The 22,868-nt window shown below is 46.4% G+C and overlaps 1 protein-coding gene across 3 annotated transcripts in view; it reads right to left on the bottom strand.

Moving 5' to 3' along the window:
• Window positions 1-22,868, bottom strand: part of UBR2 (ubiquitin protein ligase E3 component n-recognin 2) — a 1,248,744-nt gene that overhangs the window by 950,658 nt on the left and 275,218 nt on the right. For all 3 annotated transcript variants that reach the window (XM_069233963.1, XM_069233965.1, XM_069233964.1), the window contains exon 12: window positions 2,446-2,609. In XM_069233963.1, the coding sequence (XP_069090064.1) occupies window positions 2,446-2,609 (164 nt within the window). The remainder of the gene's footprint in view (window positions 1-2,445; window positions 2,610-22,868) is intronic.

The raw sequence follows: 22,868 nt of genomic DNA, 5'->3' as shown, positions 1-22,868 counted from the left end.
TTCCCTGAAAGGGAATAGCTGTCAACTGCTGTCCCACTGACAGAACTGCAGAAGATTATCGGCAAAGATTACTCAATAACTGAGGTGATTGTCTCAAAATAGCCTATGAATTTCATCTCTAAATCAAGAGTAGGTGCATCCCATACCAGCCCATGCTCATTTTGTATCCGTTTCAACAATTCAGGTAACAATCAGTCCCATGAAACATTACAGGGATAGTTAGTGGAACTCAAACCCTCTGCCATTAAGGGATAACACTCAAGAAAACTACAAAATTAGGAAGACATTTTAAAGACTCATTTTAAAAGAAAAACCGTAATGTTGTGCACACAATATGAATTGTAACCACAAAAAAAAACAAATTAAATGGCGGCAGCAGCAGTTACCAAACGTGTAAATAAAACTCCAACATAATTTCTGCCCAGTTTAATAATAGTTCTAAAGTCGTTCTGCTATTTTTATGCACTACAATAATTTTAGCACCACAGAAAAAAAATATTTTGTGTTTCAGAGATGCCCCACACCCATATGATTGAAGAATAAGACTTGTGTTACGGTTATTAGCAAAACGTCTGCTGGTCTCTTCAGACAGTGGCAGAGGGGCTTGATGAGCACAGCATGCGAAAGGCTCACTGCCTCCTTTCCAGGTAGCCTTCGATCAGAAAGGGGGACTGGTTTTGCACAGCCTGTCTCGTTGTCACTTGGTGTGAAAGTTCCTCCCTAACACCCATTCTGTGATCCGCTTTGATTAGATAATTTCACTGCTGTTGAAAGTCCCATAATAAAGACTTAGCAGCAAATTTCTTGATGCCCTTTTACATATTTTCATTCTATGAGACTGTGCTCTTTTAAATAAAACCAACAAACAAGACATAGTTATCAACATTGTTGAAACTCTTCAGATATCAATAACAATTAATGTCAAGCAGATCAGTGAGCGTTTACATTAAAACTGTGAATATATTCAAGCAAACTTTACAATCGCGTTGTTAAATATGTAGAACAGAATACCAAATTAGATGTGCATTCTATTAATCACAAGAATTCACTTTTGTTTCACTACCACATGTCACTCAAGAAGGGGTACACTCAGAAGAACAAGCATTTGCAATGCTATGGGTCTCGCATTTGCTCGAGTTAGAGTTATTAGCGTTGTAAATTCCTAACTGGACTTTTCTTGCCATACAGGGGGTGGGGGGGCGCGAGGGGCAGGAAAGAAAAGGTGACAGGGTGAGAGGCTGGAAAGGAGAGCTAGTTTTGTACAACAGGCAGTCCTGTTATAATGTCCAGTTACAATGACAAGTAACTGGTAGTAACTTGTAATTTTTTGTTTTGTTTTTCAGTCGCGCTCATGGCACATTCAAATTTTACACAGCGAAGTTGATCAGCAGTCCAGCTGTATAAAACATTTAAGCGTCATGAGCACAAATGAAAAACAAAACAAACAATGACAAGTAACTCCCAGTTAGTTGTCATTGTTTGTTTTGTTTTTTTAGGTGCGCTCACAGTGCTTTTAAGTTTTAAACAGTGGTAACTCGATCAGGAAACAAAAAAAATAGTCTGTCCAAACAGAAAAAACAATCCAGGCAAATTAAACTCTAGTTGGCCGGTGCTCCTCAGCCAAGAACAGGAAGTAACATATCGGTTGCCAAACCAGTTTGGAGGCAGCAAAACAAGAGCAACACTGCCTTCAACCTATGGTAAGCAGCAGGCAGAAGCAAAAAGGTCCTCTACTCCATTCCAACAGGCCTTGCAGACAGCGCATGCTCGCTTGTCTAGGCTCGACCTATAAAGGATGGAATTTTCGTGACACCCCACTGGTAGACATTTACAACAGTGCTCCAGCTCTAGAGTTTAAAGTAGAGTCCTGAATAATTGTCTTCAAACTAGGTTTCACTGAAGCTTTAAAGACTAAACATTACATTTTAGTTGACTGCACATTTAGGCCTCTATTAAAGTGTGAAAAATTCCAGATCAGCCAGAAACAGAGTTTCAGCCTCAATCGCGAATGGCAACTGCAGTGAAAACAATGCACTTCTGCAGAATACCCATAGACATTTCAACAGGTAATAACTAGTGAAATTGCAGACTGGCAAACAGACTAAAAACCGGAAACTACAGTTATAGCCTTGAAGGTAATCCAGATTATAGAACAGTAATCCTCTATTCTTTAGGGGGCGCTCACAAGCAAAACTGTGATGCCACAGTATTCCCACCTCCTGAAATTATCAATACCTGTACCACTGTTAAAGTCATAAGCAAGAATACTGCATTGACAATTCTTCCTACATGTAGTGAGTGCATATGTATAGTCAAACATCTTTGAATTACAGATATTGGAAAAGCATTAGGGGTAAAGATAGGTGGGAAATGGGGGATGGACTGGAGACCAGTCAATCGTTAGAACTTCCATGCAGTTTGCTGTATTTTTTCATAGATACTTACTTAAGATCCAAAATAAGGCTTTGCACTCTTCTGAATTTGAATGCTTGCAGGGCAGTGTAGCGCTCAAAATGGAACCGGCTACGGTTATCACGATGTGTTAAGTGATCCATGAAGGTCTGGATAATAGTGGTCAAGAGATTTTCCTCTGCAATTAGCATCCGGGCCTAGACAAAATAATACAATTCTCTTAGTGAATAAATAAACACAACCAACAATTACATTTGGTCAATATTCCATTCACTCTTACGAATGTAACTGTCTGCAAGGGATTATCACTGCAATATTCGCTCAATTAGAGCCAGACGTTTCTGGGGCTCGGAACCGGCACGTAATTGCCAACACCATCACTTATGATAGTCTGCCACATGATGGCGCTGTCTAATTCAGAGATGAACACAACAACAGCTGTTTATCAATTCAATATAAACTGAAAATGAATACTAATTGACAAGAAGCCATCTATAAAGCTTGGGGACTGGAATAGACTGAATTGTCACACTCGCAGTATAATGATGGTTAGTAGTTGTGTTCCCACCACTGGCAAGAGCAATGAGGTGGTGTAAGCAGCAATGGCATCCTGAGGAGGGCCCTGCACTTTTTTTTCTACAAATTAAACACAAACTGAAAGGCTCTCTCCTGCTTCATACCTTTCAAACAATCCAGAATGAGAAAAACACTGCATGAACCTTTTACTTTAAATATGATTCTCCATGATGGCAAAGGGAAGGTACACGTTTGAAATTATGGAGGTATATTTTAAAATACAGTTTTGAACCAAAATCATTGTTTTTATACATATTATCTTCAATTGTTCTAGAAGTACAATACGTTACAACATGTGATAAAACATGTTCTAAATATAACACTGAGAAATAATGGATAATATAAGTAATTGGACTACGATATTTAAATTGAAGCACAGAATACTGTGGGCTAAACTGTAAAATATCATAAGAGTTCCCAATCTTGGAAATTATAGTAAAGAAGGTTTACCAACCTACAAGGAACAACCCTTTACTTATATCATCCTGACATTCAAAAGACTAGTTGAGTGACAAGGCCCGAGGCAGTGCAAAGTGTGCAGGCTTTAACAATCAGCTGATCTGAGAGACAGGGGAGACTGAAGAATTAAAGTAATGAGCTCCTTCTGAATACTCCGCTCATGCTGTTAATCTTAATTTCCCTTTTCTATTGGGTCTACTTTGTAGGAGACTGGCTCAGTTTATGTTGTACACCTATGGTGCGGCAGCCTACACTGAGTCCAGGCAACCCTTAGTGATAGTGTTTAGGTGTCCATATAGCAAAAGCTTTCTAAGGGGTGGCTGTGGTGAGCAGCTAAAGCTGATCCAGGAGGAGTGTAAAGCACTTGCAATACCACAATAGTCAGTTAGTAACTGTTACACGAGAAAGAACTACACCAGGTGAGCAAAAATAAAGTATTATTTATTGCAACACTAGGACTTTACTAACATTGTTCTATCTCCACCTAAAATAAACACTTAGTAACAAGCAGGAAAAGCATAGAAATACATGAGACCCTACGGGGGTGGGGGGGAGCAAACCATGTCCTAAAAGTGGTATAAGAATGGAGGTGCCCAACCAAGGTAAGTGTGTTAAAATTCCCAGGGCTGAGGGAGTACGGAATTACCAGAGGTAAGTACAAGAAATCCCACAAGCACCGAGGCGCAGAGTTGTTATCGAAGTGTACAGGAAAGTGCCAATATTGGCATGCTTAACCACCCCCACACTTTTTGCCTGATATTGATGCCAACTTTGAAAGTCTGCTGGGATCCTGCTAACCAGGCCCCAGCACCAGTGTTCTTTCCCAAAATCTGTACCTTTCTGTTCACAATTGGCACACCCATGGCACACAGTTAAGTCCCTTGTAAAAGGTACCCTGGGTACCAAGGGCCCTGTGGCCAGGGAAGATCCACAAGGGCTGCAGCATGTATTATACCACCCTAGGGGACCCCTCACCAAGCACATGTACTCTGCCCAGGCAGCCTGTGTGTGTTGGGGAGGAAAAGAGGCAAAGTCGACATGGCACCTCTCTCAGGGTGCCATGCCCACAAACCACTGCCTGTGGCATAGCTAAGACACCCCTCTAGCCTTACAGCCCTAAGGAAGGGTGCACTATACCACAGGTGAGGGCATAGCTGCATGAGCAATATGCTCCTACAGTGTCTAAGCTAATTCTTAGACATTGTAAGTGCAGGGTAGCCCTAAAGAGTATATGGTCTGGGAGTTTGTCAAAACGAACTCCAAAGCTCCATAATGGCTTCACTGAATACTGGGAAGTTTCGTATCAAACTTCTCAGCACAATAAATCCACACTGATGCCAGTGTGGGATTTATTGAAAAAGGCACACAGAGGGCATCCTGTATGTTAGCCAAACTGCTAGTGCAGGACTGATCGGTCTGTGCCAGCCTGCCACTTTCAGACAAGTTTCTGACCACATGGGATGAGAGCCTTTGTGCTCTCTGTGGTCAGAAACGAAGCCTGTTCAGGGTTAGGGGGAAAAGGAAGGGGTGACTACCCCAGCCAGGACCACCCCTAAGGTGTTCAGAGATGGGGTAACCCCTCCCTGCAGAATCCTCCATCTTGGTTTGGAGGGCAGGGACCAATAGGGTTAGGTTTGTGTCCCACTCCCCAAAGGGAGTGGACACAAGAAGGGTGTAGCCACGCTCAAAGACAATAGCCATTGGCTACTGCCCTCTGACCCCATGAAATGCCCCTAAATATAGGATATAAGGGCCTCCCTGAACCCAGCTCACTAGATTCTTGGCAACCTGACAAGAAAGAAGGACTGCTAAGCTGGACCCCTAGGAGAGAAGAAGGAAGACGCAAACTGACTTGGCCCCAGCCCTACTGGCCTGCCTCCAGCTTCTAAGAACCTGCACAAGAACAGCGAAGCATTCAGTGGGACTAGCAACCTCTGCCAAACTCCAAAGGACTGCCCTGCACCCAAAAGGACCAAGAACTCCTGTGGGCAGCGGCCCTGTCGAAGAAGAAACAACAACCAAGAACTCTAGCCTCACTCCGAATGCATGAGTCCTGACCAATCAGCACCAGATGCCCACGGGCCCGTGTCCAAGTAGCCCAACAAACTAGAGAGGATCCCCAGGCGACTCTGAGCAAGTGCCCAGCATGAGTTGACCTCTCTACCCCTACACGATGACGCCTGCAGAGGGAATCCCTAGAACTCCCCCTGACTGCGAAAGCTCCGGATGAAGATATCTGACGCCTAAAGACAAACTGCACCCACAGCCCCCAAGCCTTGGAGAACTCAACCCCTGGTGCAGCTATGTTCAGCAGGCGGTCCTCCTCTCTGTCCAGCCTGTGGTTTGCCCCAGTGGACCACCTAGACTCCGCCTGCAGCTCTGAGTGACCCCCTGGGCCCACCTCATAGAGAATCATTGGAAACCTGACGCATTGTTTGCACCCTGCACCCGGCCGCCCCAGTATCGCTGAGGGTGAATGTTTGGTGCTTACAAAACCCACCCCTCCCTGCCCTCACCCCAGTCTTCCTCTAAACCCCCCAGGTCTGCCCTCCGAAGTCACGGGTACTTACCTGGAAGCAAGCCTGATTTCGAGTGCCCCCAGTCTCATAGGAGACAGTGTTAATTTTGCCTACGCTTTGACTTCTGCACCCGGCCAGCCGTGTGTTGCTGGTGGTGGGTGTTTGGGGTTAATTTAAACACCAAACTGTGGACTTCCTAACTCCAGGAAACAGACTGTAAGTTGAGTACTTACCTGTAAATTGTACTAACTATTCTTCCCCCCAGGAACTGTTTCTGAAAATTGCACTGTCAACTTTTAAAACCGATAAATGCCAATGTTTCAAAAACTGTATAACTTGTTGATTTCAAACAAAGTACTATTGATATATGTGTGAAATACGAATCTATTGGAGTACTTACCTGCAACTTGAATCTTGTGGATCTAGAAATAAATTAAGAAAATATATTTTTACTCTATAAAAGCCATTGGTCTGGAGTTGAGTCATTGAGTGTGTGCTTCTTCTATTGTCTGTGTTTGTACAACAAATGCTTTGCGCTACCCTCTGATAAGCCTAACTGCTCGACCACACTACACAAAAGAGAGCATTAGTATTATCTACTTTAGCCTCTGGAGAACCCCTGGACTCTGTGCACACTATACCTCATGTGGATATAGTACTTACAGAGCTAGCTTCCTACAAGCTGAGTGTCCCATAGGCTAACATAGGACCCTTCCCAGTGGACCCCAAGGAAATCAGATGGCTCAAAGAAGGCTGAATAGTACTCCCACCCGTGGATACCCAGAAGACCAGAGTACTAAACCAGGGGGCCCAGGTGCATGGGGGTGAAGTGACATTGGAAATCTTTGTTGGAATCAATGGAGGCCTCGATTGTCCAGCTGCTGTTGCGATCCGTGACCCAGGTCAGTGGAACCCAAGGGTGGATTCTGGATGGAAGAACCTGAAAAAGAAGGGGACAGTGTCCAGACGGTGCAGGTAGGCAATGCCCACCATCTTGGAGGTGAAGTTCCTGTAGGGCAGTGAAGGAAGGAGTGCAGCTGCAGAGTCAAGGGGGATGCAGGAGATCCTTGTAGTCACCCACGAGCTGTCCCACATCAGTCCCCGGACTGCAGGAGGGTCAGTGGCCAGCAGGACCAACAACAAGCCTTGGCAAATGCAAACAGTTGTTGCAAGGAAGATTGTAGGTTTTTGGGGACCAGCAAAGTCCTGGTGACTCGACCCTTGGAGGGGAGTCAGGGCAGGCCTTCAACAGGAAGGAAAGCCAGCTGGAGTCGGAGGAGCCCCCACGAGAGACCCACTGGCAGTAGGCACAGTGAGTCGCAGGGAGGCCTCAGCAGCGCAACAAACAGGAATCCCACGTCACAGGACCTGCAGAGTGCAAGTTGATATATAAGTTGTAGAGTGCTGGAGGCTAGGGTTTCTTGGAGCTCAAAGATCTCTTGGAGGAAGAGCCAACAAGCTTTGGCAAGTGCACCAGTCACAGTGCACAGGGTTCCATTCCAGTGGCTGCAGAAAGTGACCCCCATCTCCCAAGTTGGTCAGGCGACAGGTTGGACTCGGAAAAGACCACAGAACCACCACAGCAGAGCCTTTTTGTTGTCTGTGGGACAGCAGGATCCACCAGCCGGTCATTGATATCTTGAGGTGCCTGGGGATGCAGGGGAGTGACTCCTTCACTACAAGGGAGATTCCTTCTTGCTTCTTGGATGCAGGCAGAGTCCTTGTGACCCTGGAGGATGCACAGCCACAGATCTTGCAAAAATCTTGCAGGAGATGGAGAAACAATGTAGCAGTAGGAGTCCTCCCATCATGATACAGTCTTGTTTCAGTTTCAAAAGCAAACCAGCAGCGGTTCCAGAAGCCAGAAGTCTGCCTCGATGAATCTGAGGACTCCACCCTCAGGGGAGCACTTGAGTAACCCTAAAAGGGGGTTAGTCAAACTTGGTAGTGGCCCACCTATCAGAGGGGATCAGAGGCGTCATCTACCTGGCCTAACCAGTCAGAGGCTCCCAGGGGCCTCTGCCCACCATGTTTCCAAGAAGGGAAAATCAATCGGCCACCTGGCAGAGCTCTGGCACCTTCCTAGGGGGGAGGAGCTGGACATGGGGGTGGTCACTCCCCCGTCCTTTGAATGGTTTTGAACGAGAGCAGAAATCGGGGGTTCCTGAACTGGTGCAAACTTGATTATGCAAATGTGACCTTTAAAGCTGTCTGGTGGCGTACAGAGGCCAATCACCAACCCCATCCCCCCACCCCCAGAGACATCTATTTCAAAGGGAAAGGTGGCCACACCTCTCTCTTGCAGGAAAACATTTGTTCTACTTTCCCCTGCTTGAGTTAGGCTCATCAGCAGTTCAGAACAGTGTCTGGGTCAGCAGCAGTGTGGACTGGCAGCCAGACCCTGTAATGCTACGTAGGAAGAACTGGTGGATCCACTAAGGAACCCCCAGATTACATGGGATCATGCAACTAGCACTGGAATCGGTGTAGTTGCACGATTCCAACATGTTTGATACCAAACATGCCTAGGTTCAAAAAAGTCATTATGTAGTTCATGTATCATGTTGACCAGTGCCCACTACATACCGTAAGATGGGGTCCTAGCACTTTTAAAGTCTAGGGAATGGAGCCTGGAGTTTGTAGGGGTACCCTGCTCATGTAGGAGTACCCTCACACTTGGGGACATGCACCCTGTCCTTGGGCTGAAGGGCCTACCAGAGGGTGATAAAGTGTCCAAGTGCAGTGACCGCGATGTACGGCAAGACTTATAACTGAAGTGAAAGATGCATGCACCATTTTGGCAGGCTGCTATGGCAGGCCTTCAGACGCAGTTTGTATGGGCTCCCATGGGTGGCATAATACATGCTGCAGCCCATGGGAGACCCCTGGTGTACCAATGCCCTGGGTACCTAAGTACCATATACTTGGGTTTTACATGGGTGTACCCATATGCCAATTGTGGGGTGTAAACGTTTACCAGTAACAAAATTTAGAGGGGATAGTACAGTCACTGGGGCCCTGATTAGCAAGATCCCCCACTGTAATACACTCTAAACACACTGACACCATGCAAAAAGTGGTGGTAACTATGTCAGAAAGATGCTACTTTCCTAGATACTTTTCCAGCAGAAGGTGACTGAACGCTGTACTTCGTATCAAATGTTTAAATAGATCAGAACCAGTGAGCTGCTGAATGTTTACCAACATTATCATTCACACAAAATCCAAGTAAATGAAAAAACCTGTGTGCATTTTAAGCTGATAAGGGAGCGGGGAGTAGCAGCAGTTTTGCGCTCGGTTTAGTATTAAAAAAACAAATCACGAGAGACTACTAAAAATCTGAGGGAAGCTCAACCTAACAAGATGAGCAGTGTGACTACAACCAAACAATATCTCTTGTGTATCTTCTCTCATCTACCTACCTCCCTTTATCCCTCTTGTTCCTAAATGACAAACAGCTTTTTACTTATTTGCACAGTCAATTGTGGCTTTTACGTCGTTCCTGCAGCAATATTTTGATCTACAGATTACAGACTCAAGTCCGACACCAAGAGCAAGGGCTATGGGGAATACAACAGGCAAGATTGATCACAGATGATCTGCATCCACTTCTGACAAGTATCACTGACAAACTCAAAGAGACTTTTTGCACCACAAGAGATTGACCTCTGCTCAGGCCAACCAGCAATTTGATTAGGGTTAGTAAACCAAGTGGGCTGATTTAGAGATCTTAAACACAGAACATTGACTAGATTTTCAATGGGTAAAATTGACAAGTGGGGGTGGCAAGGCGTGGCTCCATACTGCCTCAGCACCATTCCCATAAGCTCCGACCTCACCCATTCTCAACAAGGCTCAGTGGCCTACGCCTCACTGGCTCACCTACTATAGAACAATGCCTTCAGAACCAAAACCCATGCAGAGCACGAGGTTGTTTACTGAGGTCTAGGGTCAGGAGATGAACATAGAGAAGACACCTTACACCGTAGGTGGGGGCTTAGCTCCTCTGCTACTGCAGGACTGTGAGGCTCACTATTCTGTGAGGTGTGGTGGTGGGTTAAAGTGTCGAAAGAAGTTAGCAGAAGAAGATAAACCTGGTGGCAGCCCATAGCACTATAGGGTCTACATAAAAGGTAGATCGGGTTCAGAGTCTAGAAACTCTTTCCCTGAGATATTATCTTCCAATGGAATTTCATGTGAATAAGAAACAAATTGTTTAGAGATATGCATAATTCTAGGTATCGAAAGCGAGGCAGATCATGTTCTGGTTAGCAGGTCAACAGCAATGGCATAAAATTACAATGGTGGGACATCACTGAGATACAGGAAAGTAGAAGCGATGTACTTCAATTTCAAATTTCAATTTTTTTCAGCCATTACAGACTGGAAGAGCAGTTTTAAACTGCTAACCCAACTTTGACATTTAAAGCAATGGTAAAGTCAAACACCCATCTGTAATATGTGAAGTCACCCTAAGGCAGGGTGCCACATATATCATTGTAAAGTATTTTACATGTTCTGGCAGTAAAAAACGCAAAACTGTTGTTTTTACTGTGGAGAGACTTGGTCGGCCCAGGGTCAAGTACAGGGTTAAACGCTGACCCCCTCAGCAGTGCTAACACCTGAACTGTGCGATCTAAATTGATACTCCACTGTATCAACCAACTTGTTACATTAAATATGACTTGATTTCCAAGTCGAAATTAATATAATAGGTGGCAGTATGCAAATTTTACAAAGTTGCCACTTTGTTTCTTTTAAATCTCCAGTGCCCATCTCCGAGACTGCTTTCTCTCCTCCTAGGAAGGTGTGTTAACGACTTAAAAGGAAAGGGGACAATAGGTGACTGCACTGGAGAGGTGTTACCTCCCTCCTGCAAGAAGCCACATGGGTGATGGCCCAAAAGATGAGCTTTAAAGCTGAAGCCACCTTTGAAGAGCAAATGGGGAACACTTGGGAGAGAGGCAGCCTTATTGCTTAGGTAGACTAGCTGGCACCCAGGAATGAGAGGGAAAACCTGTTGTCAAATCGGTTTTCCAGGGACAGAAAGCCCCCTTGGTAGCCACACCCATGGATTGATTTAGGGTGCTCTGGACACCACAAATGGGGTTCTGCCATGCTGGGAGTGGGCAGAATAGTGCATTTTGCGATAGCCAGATGCCACGCTTCCCAGGAAGTGGTCATCAGGAGGGAGGGAACCTAGTAGTCTATTGGATACCAACATATCCTACTGTGAGCACATCTTCGGAGCATAAATAGGGAACCCCTGGCAATCACAACTAAGATTTCGTCTGGACTGGAAAAAAGGATCAAAGAAGGACTACCCTGCCAAACTGTTGAACTGGCAAAGAGAGGCTGCTCCGGCGTGAACTGCACCTGGTGGCCAACAAAGAAGGACTGTGCCTGCTGTGTATTATGCTCGTGGAGAAGTCATCTCCGAAACCTAGCCAAAGCAGACACCAAGGGTCAGTTGGCTGACCTGTTCACAGCACAAGGCCATAACTGCTGAGATGCCTGCTGGGGCAATTGGTAGCCCAAAATCTTCAGACCATTGCTAACTGCGCCCTTCGGTCACCAGAGACCAGGATCTGATGTTTAACATTGCACTGGAGCTTTTGGGGAGTCTTCAGAATGCAGCTCGGTTGCCCAGAAGCAGAGTAATCAATCTAAGAAAGGATTTGGCTTTGACTGCAATACCGGTAAACAGGTAGCCCACAGGCGACTGGACTCCTACCAGCACTGCAAGGGCTTAGAGGGAAAAAACTGTGATCAGCACAGATTCACCCCTTTCATGGACCATGAAGTAGCTATAGAAAAAACCCTGTAGACCACATCACATCCACAGTGTCCTTTGGCATCTTCAGCATCCTTCATTCCTTGTATGAAGACGATTTCCATATGAATCTGTTGCAAGGGGATAAAGTGCCTCGAACTGATCAGAGACTGCTTAATCTGTGCAGTTAACTAATTACTAATCTGTGCTGGGCCCTTTTAACTGGCTCCCTACTGAAGTTAATCACCTAAGATGACTAAGTGGCCGCAACACAACTCCCCCTACCTTTTGGTGAAAACATTTCTAAGTGACAAATTCATGGGAATTTGTCAGTGCTTGTTCACCATTGAGTGAAATGCTTTGATTTACCGTACTTTATAAGTTCTATATCTCCCTCCAGATACATCTGTGGATCTTTTTAGTTCTGGTGTCTAAAAATACATCCTATTTTTAAAAAATGGTGTCAGAATTCTTGAGTGTCTTGTTGATTTCAATTGTTGCTTTCTGTAATTCTTGCTGCTCAGAGCCACAGATATCCAGGGTTGAGCAGAAGGTTTGACAAAGAAACCTAGTGGTCCTAAAGGGGTTGGTAAATGTATGACACGGTGAGGATGCATAACCTTACTATTTAAAACACCCATTTATCTCACAATATGTAACCTGTGCATCTTAGTTTCAATACATTTGCCATCTCAAGTGGTTAGCGTTGAGGGTTCACTCTCACTACCTTTGCGAGTCAAGTGAGCCAAGGGAGTGCTATGGGTATCCAATTGGAATTTAAATAGCAATGGGACCATCAATGGCAAACAATAATATCTGCTACAGGTGCTGCCCAATAACCAGCCATGGCTCCAGGACCTGGAGAAAAGGCCTCACAAACCCCATCCAGCCTTTTTATTCCCTTATCTGCTACCACAAATATAATAAGTTTCAATTTAAATTAGTGAATGCTACATTAAAAAAACATGAACAGGACCCACGGGGGGAGGCAGGTTTACTGGCGAGGCATACACCATCCTCCCAGCCAAGCCAACTAGATACAATTTTGTGAATAGGTTCTAGAAATTGGTATACAGTACCCAATATCTAATCCTAGCTATACCATTTCAACTAAAGTATGAAGGTCATATTTTTCCAGGGAAGTGCAATCCCAGGGTCATCACTCCAACCCCAGGAAAGAGTAGAAACAAAAGACATGGACTGTAATCTGAGAATTGCACATGACCAAATTGTGTACTAGGGTAATCACTTTGACATGCTATTCTAATCGTGTTGTTTTGCAGAAGTTGAAGAGCTGAAGATCATGTTAATCATCAGAAGTATGTGGGTGATAAGAAAACTGAAATGGAATCCAACAAAAGGGCAGATATCACTCAGTCTCATATGTAACCCACTAAATTCTGGTAAAGTTACAAACTTGAAACTAGCAGATCTTCACGGAAGTCGCGTTATCCTACTTTACCAAATTGTTTGACCTCAATCCAATATCTGCCTTTATGTGAGAAAAGCAAAAACCTGCCCTATTTAGGATATAAACCCCGCTGAGGTTTTCCAGGGACAGCCCTCCCCACACGATTATGGTTTAACTATAACTTTATAGCTAAATGTGAGCTGGAGGACATATAATGCTCACCACGAGCATCACACTCTCTGAATAATATAACACAGTAATACACTAAGTAGCTGGCAAGATGGCTCAGTGAGTTGAATGATTGCTGCTGACAAATGTGATGATCACAAAGTTAGCAGTTTAAATCCAGACAGACTCAGACTTCCATTCTTCTGACGTGAGAAAACCATACAGCATAAAATGGTTAATAGTAACGTGTTCTTTCAGGGTTTAGAAATTGTATCAAGTGCTGTATAAAAACGGTATTATTAGCTTGTTTTAAAATTTTATTATGCTCTTAGATCATTACTAAAGACCTATGTGGAAGAATTCAACTTCAAACACATTTGTTAATGGTGAAAACTAAACTTCTGAACAAACAACTTAACTTGGAACTACAATCGATGGTCACCTCTCTATAAATACCCTACTTAGGCAGTAATGATGCTAAAAAAAGGCCTCCCCAGTCTGAGCAGATGCAATTTCTTTTAGCAACTGTGGAATATTACCTCTTTGTATAGAAAATTCTCACCCCCAGACTACCAATGAGACTCTTACAAAGTGGCAGGTCTTAAGGAGGCCTGGCGCTCCAGAACTGAAGCTACTGTTATGAAGCACAGTTTAAAACAATGACTGAATGGTCCAGACCAGATGTGGTAAAGTTCTGGACACATATGGAATTGGCATTGGTTTGTAGACCACTACGGCTAAGAAAAACTCAATATCTCAATAAATACTGATCTCAGAACACCTGTAGGCAAAAAGCTTCAAACATGAGATAAATTTCCAATGAAAACGAACCTCGCAACATTTCAATCCCCATAAACACCTATACATTGTAGCTCAGAATTTTCTCCTGAAATTGATGCATATCCATTTGACATACTGAGGACGGGGGATTGATGAACGATTTTAAATAAATTAAACAAATATGTAATCAAATCATTTACACAATACTTACACTAGACAGCAGGTCTGAACTATGCACTAGGCACAGGTGAGACACTACGGCCCTCATTATGACATTGGCAGTGAATTCTGAATCCCGCTGCAGTGACGGCTGCCAACATACAGCCGCAGAGGCCAACATCCGTCCACCAGATTATGACATACACACTCCAAACACACACAGAAACCAGCCACAACCACAAAACCGCCAGACCCAATGAACCTGATAAACTTTCGGAACCAGCACACATACAGTTACACCAGCAAAACAACACCCTCCAAATAATGACCCACGAATCACCACAGCAGACATTCAATGGCAGTAAACCATTGGCTGAAATGGCCGCCCAAAAACAAAACAAGTCAACATTGGGCAGAACAAAAAAAAACACACCTGACCAATACACACACACCAACAGCACCATAAAACACCCCCCACATCACCCATAAACCTTTGCAAACATGAGAAGACCGTGCACATTGCCACGCCAATCCCAGAGACAAATGCACACCCACACACACACACACACACCACAACTACCCATTCATCTGTCACGCACCACACACCCCACCAAATTCCTCAACACCCTCTGTACAACACACACCACACAACACCCATGTCCCCACAAAGGCACACGCGTTTCAATGATGAGTTGCGGGTGATGGTGGAGTAAATATTCAGGGTAGAGCCAAAGCTGTTTGGAGCACAGGTACAGCAGAACTCCATTGCCAGGAAGATGGAGATATGGCGGAGGATCGTGGACAGGGTGAACGCCGTAGGACAATATCCACGCACAAGGGACGACATTCAGAAGAGGTGGAACAACCTACAGGGGAAGGTGCATTAAATTGCAGCAAGGCACCAGCTCACCATCAGGAGGACTGGCGGTGGACCCCTACCTCAACCCCTACAGCTGACAGCAAGGGAGGAGCAAGTCTTGGCAATACCTCATCTTGAGGGCGTCACTGGAGTAGCCGGAGGACTAGACACTGGTGAGTCACCATTACCAACCTACCACCACCCAATACATGCATGCCATCTCACCCCCTCACCCTGATTCTCTTCACCCCACTCCATTCCACAAAGTGCACCACCCCAATTACCACACCTAAATGTCTACCCCTGCATGCCATACACACAGCAAGCAAATCCCTCCCAGCTCAGCATGCACACCCATCAGCAATGCATGGACAGCATGTAGAACTACCAATCCCACAATCCATCACCATACATTACCAAAGGTGGGAGGACATCACCAATATCATTGGGAAAGGTAGAAATGTGCAATACGTGACAGAAAATTCCCCAAACTAATCACTCTCATCCCCACATGTGCCCCAGCCAATGTCAGCAGCGAGGAGGTGCCACGGCAACCCTACCCCCCACCAGAAGATCCCCTCAGTGATGACAGCAACTCTGGAGATCTTGATCTGGATGAACTCCCTGGCCCATCTGGGACCACTGGTCAGTCAGTTACCACATCCCACCACAGGGCCCCTCAGACTCTAACACCACAGCAGCCAGCCAACACCACCAAACCTCTGTCCCCAGGTCACGTCAGTGCCCACCTGTACAGGGACCAGAATCGACACCATAGAGGCAAGACGATGAAGGTCCCGGTGTCAGTGGGGGTGTACACCATTCAGAGGACACAGGTACAGGTGGCCAGGGACAGTCTGAGGACAGTTGTGCGCCAGGCCCAGGAAACCTACTGCCCAGGAGGCACTCACAAATGTCCTGGGGGCATAACAACAATCCCAGGACAGGATGGGTCAGGTGTTGAACATCATGCAGGAGAACCAGCGGCTGCAGGGGGACCACCACCAGGAAGTCATGCAACAATTGCAATCCTTGAATACCACCATGGCCTCCACTGCAGGGGTACTGAGTGACATGGCGGGCTTCATGCAGGAGTACACAGCACACCAGCGAGCCCTTACCACTAGCCAGTGTACTGACCAGCCCTCCACATCTGATGCAGCTAGTAGACAGGAGGCCCTGCCACAGGACCCACAGGCCACCAGCACCCCTCCCCCTGAAGAAGGTGAACCACCCCACAAACGTTCCCTCTGACCCAGACAGACACCAGATACAGTTGCCAAGGCCAAGATAACAGCCAGGAAATGAGCCCCTCAAGAACGTACCCCTTGTGTTCCACTGTGTCACCTTGTTCACTTTGGACTGCCGTTGCTCCTCTTCCCATGGCCCCCTTGGACACTGGACCTGTGCAACAAACAGACTGGCCCACTACACTGTTCCCAACTTGAGTAACAGGGCTTTATAAGATTGAAATGTGCAATGTATTTAACTGTACTGAACTGCATTATCCTGTGCAAATGTCCTTTAATGTGTCAATCCATCCAACAAATGTCTCAGCAGTCTGTAGTCATGGCATCAGTACACTGTTGTAACCATACCAATATCTGCAATAAGGGAAGGCATAGGTGGCAGTCAATTGTGATGAAAAGGTAGTGACTGGCACAACACTACAGGCACACAGCACTTCACTAAAATGGAGACATGTATAGAGCAACAGTCTTACCTGAGTGTCACCGGAAGTGCTGCTGAATGATGTGTCCTGTTGTCCACATCCTGCTCGTCTTCCTCCTCCAGTAGGCATACACTGACATGCATTGGGTGGGTAATCAAGCTCACCTATAAGCCACACTCTGCCACTGTAGTCATGCCTGTGGGACACTGCTATCCCTCAAGACATAGCCATCATGCACAGATCCAGGATACTTGGCAGTGACGTGGGAGATGTACTGGTCAGCAAGGCACACCATCTGGACATTCAGAGAGTGGAAACTCTTCTTATTCCTGTACACCTGTTCATTTGCCCTGGGAGGGACTAAGGCAATATGGATCCAGTCAATGGCACCAATCACATGTGGAATGTGTCCCATTCTGTATGATCCAGGCTTTAGAGTGGGCATATCTTCACTCTGGGGAATGAGATGTAGCTGCACCTATGCATGGCAGCCAAAACTCTTTCAAGTACAATCGGGAATACTGGCTGTGACATTCCTGCAGCCAAGCCCACAGTTACCTGGAAAGAACCAGTTGCCAGGAAATGGAGCACTGACAACTACCTACACAAGAGGGGGAATTACTGAGGTGCAACAGGTAGCAGATCAGGCTCCAATTGTGCACACAGCTCTGTGATTGTGGCCCTGTCCAGAAGATAGGTGAGTATGATGTGCCGGTCCTCCTCCAGTGTAGCCAAGTCCACAAGGGATCTGTACACAGGTGCTTCCCTCCTGCTCCTATTCCTCTGCATTGGTTGGTATCTAAGTGAGCCAAAAGTAAAATGGGTGAGACTACAGGATTCATGGACATACAACATCATAGTACATAGAGCACGTAGGTATGTATTTAGGGCATTAGAATTGTCTAGGTGTGTACAGTCGACACTAATGACGCACATATAAATTCCAGACATGAATACTAGCAGTAGGAAATGGCACCCACCTGTCCTGTATGCAGGGACAGGTGGAAGAGACATCACTTCGCCAGCATTAGACTTCATGGCAGACGGCGGTCTGCACCGCCGTGCAACTCTTCATTGGCTAACATGGGGCTCTATGGACTACAGGAACCAATGATGATCAACGTCGGCGGTGACTGTGTTCACCGCCCCGGATTTGACCGCCATTTTCTTTCTACCACTTCACTTGATTACTGACTTTCCACTGAACGACACCTCCACTGTGTGTGCTGCTGTGATCTGTGTCTGGAACCTGCCATGGCCCGTGCTACAGGTGAAAGGGACCCAGCCTTCATGTCAGACGAGTTGGAGAGGCTCATAGATGGGGTCCTACACCTGTATGGGCAAGTGTATGGGCCTCCAGACCAACATGTGAGTATATCAAGGGTATGTTGCATGCAACATGGCTGCATGTAGATGTATGTGTATGCTAGCAGTGTGTCATTTGGGGGAGCATGGCTGCAGGAAATGTGAATGCAGAGGTACGGGTCAAGTGTGTGCTTGATGAGGGGCAAATGCAGTATGTGAGCCATTTGTTTGGCAGGCTGGATTGACTGGTTCATGGTGTCCCTCGGTTTGTGTTTCCTCTGCAGGTCAGCGCCCATCAGAAGATGGGGTTGTGGTGTGCCATCGCCAAGGACGTGCGGACCCTGGGGGTCCATAGCCGGCAGAGCACCCACTGCAGGAAACGGTGGGAGGACTAGAGACACTGGGCCCAGAAGACTGTGGAGGCCCAGCAGGGGATGGCCTCCCAACGAGGGAGGGTCTCCCAACGAGGGAGGGGGGCCAGTCTGAGCCTGACCACCCCTAATGGCCCGCATACTGGCAGTGGCCAATCCTGAGTTGCATGGGTGCTTGAGGGCTGCACAGCAGCCACAAGGCGGTAAATACAGTGTGTGTGGTATTCACTTTTTTGTTGCCTGCCATGGGATTTGGGTGCAAGGTTCTAGTCAGTGGATGCACCAATATGCCGGTTTGGCCATACCTGCGTGTTCCTGCTTAGCTATGTATGGTGGCATTCATTTTTGGTATTGCTAGGTAGCTAGCATGCCATGTCAGATAGGGCTTAGTTGGTGTGCAGATGGTAGTGTTTGCAGTCGGTTTGCACCCTGTCCAAGTAGGGACCCTCAGTCTAGTCAGGATAAGGGCGATACTTGCTCAGATAACCCCTGCTCATCTCCTTGGTAGCTTGGCATGCGCAGTCAGGCTTATCTCAGAAGCAATGTGTAAAGCATTTGCACATAACATACATTAATAAGTGAAAACACTACAAAAGGACACCACATCAGTTTTAGCAAAATAGCCAATATTTATCTGTGTAAAACAAGACCAAAACGATAAAAATCCAACATACAGTGTTAAAGATATGAATTTTGCAAGATTTACTCAAAAATACAGTTTCTTGAAGTGGATAGCTCCACCATGGGCTATCACGGCGTCGTGATCAACAAAATCAACAGTTCAGGCAAGCCGCGGCGTTGCAGGCCAGCTACGGTGTCGGGAAGACCCATAAAACAGTACCTTTGGAATTGTAGGGTGTCGTGATCCACCCGCTGAGCTCCGGTGAGCAGCGTCGCTGATGTCACATTTTCGGTTCCGGAGTCAGTGTGGGGGGTCATTGGGGCCTTGAATTCACATGTGTTGCAGATCGAACTCTGGGCTGATGAAGTCAGGAGCGCTGGTGTGGATGGCGGTGCAAAGCGTGACGTACGGTGCCCACTGGTCACGGTGCAGGCAGCGGCTCAGTGATGGCATCCAGCGGCATTAGTGAGACCAAGGCTGCGGTGTGAAGCGGGGCAGTGTGATGAGGGGTGTCACCAGGTCACGTGCAGGCAGTGTTGTAGGCGTTGCTGAAGCCCTGTCGTCGGTAGGCCCAAGCCGGCAGTGTGGGATGGGACGGTGCTTCGTGACCCTCACGAGGGGTGTCCACAGGCCACGGGGCAGGCAGGGATGCCTGGTGATGACACTGGAGTCGATGGTGCTGGCATTGGTGGACCGGGGCTGCGGAACAGGACGGTGCTTCGTGTACCTCACGAACAGTGTCCACAGGCCACGGTGCAGGCAGTGGTGCCATAGTCAGCAGGAGTGTAGTCATCGAGGATGACCAGGCTGCAGTGTGAGCAGGCAATGTTGTAGTGTGGGGTCCACATGTCGTGGTGCGAGCAGCGGCTCAGTGAAGTTGTCCGATTACAGCGTCAGTGAGACCAGGGTTGCGGTGCGCAGCGGGAAAGTGCGGCTCCGTGCGGCGTCAGCAGGTCATGGTGCCGGCCAGCAGCATCATTGATGGCGTTGCGGTGGCTTCTCCTCTTGAACAGCACAAAACACAGGTCCCAGTGCTGCAGGTCAAGGAAACTGAAGTCTTTGATATCCCTGAGACTTCCAACAGGAGGCAAACTCTACTCCAGCTCCTTGGAGAACTTTCTCAAGCAGGACACACAGCAAAGTACAACCCTTGAATTCTGCAGGCAGAAGCAGCAACTGCAGGCCAGGCCAGAAAAGCAAAACAGGAAAGGGACAGTACTCCTCCTTCAGCTCTTCTCCTGGGCAGAGGTTCCTCTTGATTCCAGAAAGATTCTAAAAGTCTGAGGCTTTGGGTCTTCTTCTTATACTCCTTTCTGCCTTTGAAGTTGGCAAACTTCGAAGTAAAGTCTCAAGTGTTTGTGAGATCCTTCCTTGTCCAGCCCAGGCCCCAGACACGCACCAGGGGGTTGGAGACTGCATTGTGTGCGGGCAGGCACAGTTCTTTCAGGTATGAACAACCACTTCTCCTTCCCCTATAGAACAGATGGCTCATCAGGATATGCAGGTAAGACCCCCGCCCTCTTTGTGTCGCTGTCTAGAGAGAGGTGCAAAACAGCCCAACTGTCAAACTGAACCAGACAGACAATCCACAAACAGACAGAGTCACAGAATGGTTTAAGTAAGAAAATGCCTACTTTCTAAAAGTGTCATTTTCAAACAGACAATTTACAAACCAACTTCACTAAAAGATTTATTTTTGAGTTCAGAGATCCTAAACTCCATGTTTTTATCTACTCTCAAAGGGAATCTGCGCTTTAAGGATATTTAAAGGCAGTGCCCATGTTAACCTATGAAAGAGATAGGCCTTGCAAAGTGAAAACTGAATTTGGCAGTATACCACTGTTAGGACATATAAAACGCATGTGGTTCAGAATGGTAAAATGCCAGATCTTTCGGACTAATTCTGACAGCTGGGAAGAATGACCCCCACCCCGTACCCATTACTGTATGTAATACATAGACGTCATATTAACAAACATTTCCAGGGTTGTTTTGCCTTAAATGAGAGTGTAAAATGCTCTGAGTGGCAATTGGATTGCTGTCAAGCTCCAGATAGTTGATATGATAACCCTGTTGCACGTATCCAGGTACCCTGAATAGCCACAGGCTTGAGATGTGCTATTAACCTCAAGAGTGAAGCATCCGTGGCAATGGTCACCTTGAGATGGCGACCCAGCAACACGTTTTTGTTGTTCCACCAAAGGGGAATGTGCTGGGTGGGGTCTGGGCTTTCCTGGGCTCCATTGACCCTCCCCTTATGGCTGTTGTCTTGATTGACACCCGTGAGATGCACAGGCAGCCTTGCGTGCAGCCCTACTGCTATGCATAATACTGCCATCCCTGCAGTTTTATTACCATCCTCACAGTAAGAAGACATCGTCTAAGTAAAAGAAGTAGCATTTTTTTAAATTCCATCATTCTCTTATCGTTTGGGAATGCTAATACCACTGAGTGCCTGCCCCAGGGACACTTGCTTCCCTGCCATGACAATCTGCTTGTTGCTCTTGACTAAAGGAGGGTCATCACTTGTTGCATAGGCAGAGGGTCTTTTCCTGGCTGTGTGCACCACTAAGTTGACTGGGACATGTCAACTGATCTATACTATGTCATCTGGAGCAGCCTTATATTTTTTTCTTAACCTTTGGCATGATGACTCTTACCCTTCCCAGGTCTTTGAAGTTGTCAGTACTGCCCATGGTCATTCTTTTTTAGCATTCGTAATTACTGAACGGATGTCGTGGTCCGTTCAATAAAAAACATTTCTATTAAGAAGTTGTTTTCCACTTCAACAACATAGTGCCTAACCTAGTGCTAGTTTTCCACCTTTTGGATGACTGTGTGAAAAGCAGTGGTGTAATCTCTTGGGAGGTGAGAGTTACCTTACCAGGATAGGGCTCTATATCAGCATTCTATTGCACGTCTCAGTGATAACTAGCCCAAAGGATCATTCCCATCTCCTGGTGACAGTCTTGCCAAGGATCATGTGGATCCGAGGGGCTACAGAGCTGTTGTGATAGAGGAGGTGCTAGTGTCTTAGGTTGTGGCAGAGGTTGGTGTGCAGTGGAAGGGAGTTACAGTGGTGGACTAGAAGCCTTGTCCCTACACTTACTGAGAAATGGATAAGACTGTAGCTCCTCCGTTATCTGCTCCTCAAACTTGAGCTTCTACATTCTCCCTGGTTGAAACGTGTTGATCTCCTCCTGCAGGGCTAGAGGAGCTCACATCTTTCTGGTGGAGAGATGGATGAAAATCTTTCACAGCCTAACCTCTGGGAGCCGAACATCTGTCCCCTCTGGGAGCCTAATGGCAGGAAGTGAGTTCCCCCAAGTCTGATTTCACTATGTAGGGCTATTTCAGAGCAGGTTTCCAGGTTAGTTTCAGGGCAGATTTTGACTCAAGAGGGAAGTTGCTTTGAGACCTTAAGTCAAGACAGTGTGGATTGGTGCTGAGGCTCAGTTCTCTTCGATGAAGGTAGTTAGCACTTCAGTTGTAATACCTCAAAGTTAACCCACAATTAGCAACTCAATTCTCACTAAAAATACAAGTATCATTATAACTTGTCTCAAAATGACTTACTGTTCAATCTTTCAATACCTTTCACAGTTATGTCCAAAGTTATTTCTAACACAGGATAATGCTTTTCAAAACCTGCCTAAAGGTATTTTCCAAAACTGCAATCTTTTCTCTGTCACAAGCTTGTAACAGCTTTTGGAAGTATTGCCTTTAGTTAAGTGCTTCACTTTCTATTGCAGATTTCCTTACCTAGCTACAGTAGCATTGCT

Source organism: Pleurodeles waltl, chromosome 5, assembly GCF_031143425.1.
Source record: "Pleurodeles waltl isolate 20211129_DDA chromosome 5, aPleWal1.hap1.20221129, whole genome shotgun sequence".
NCBI lineage: Eukaryota > Metazoa > Chordata > Amphibia > Caudata > Salamandridae > Pleurodeles > Pleurodeles waltl.
The sequence above is the reverse complement of the archived record's forward strand: the minus strand, read 5'-3'. Positions and strand labels throughout refer to the sequence as shown.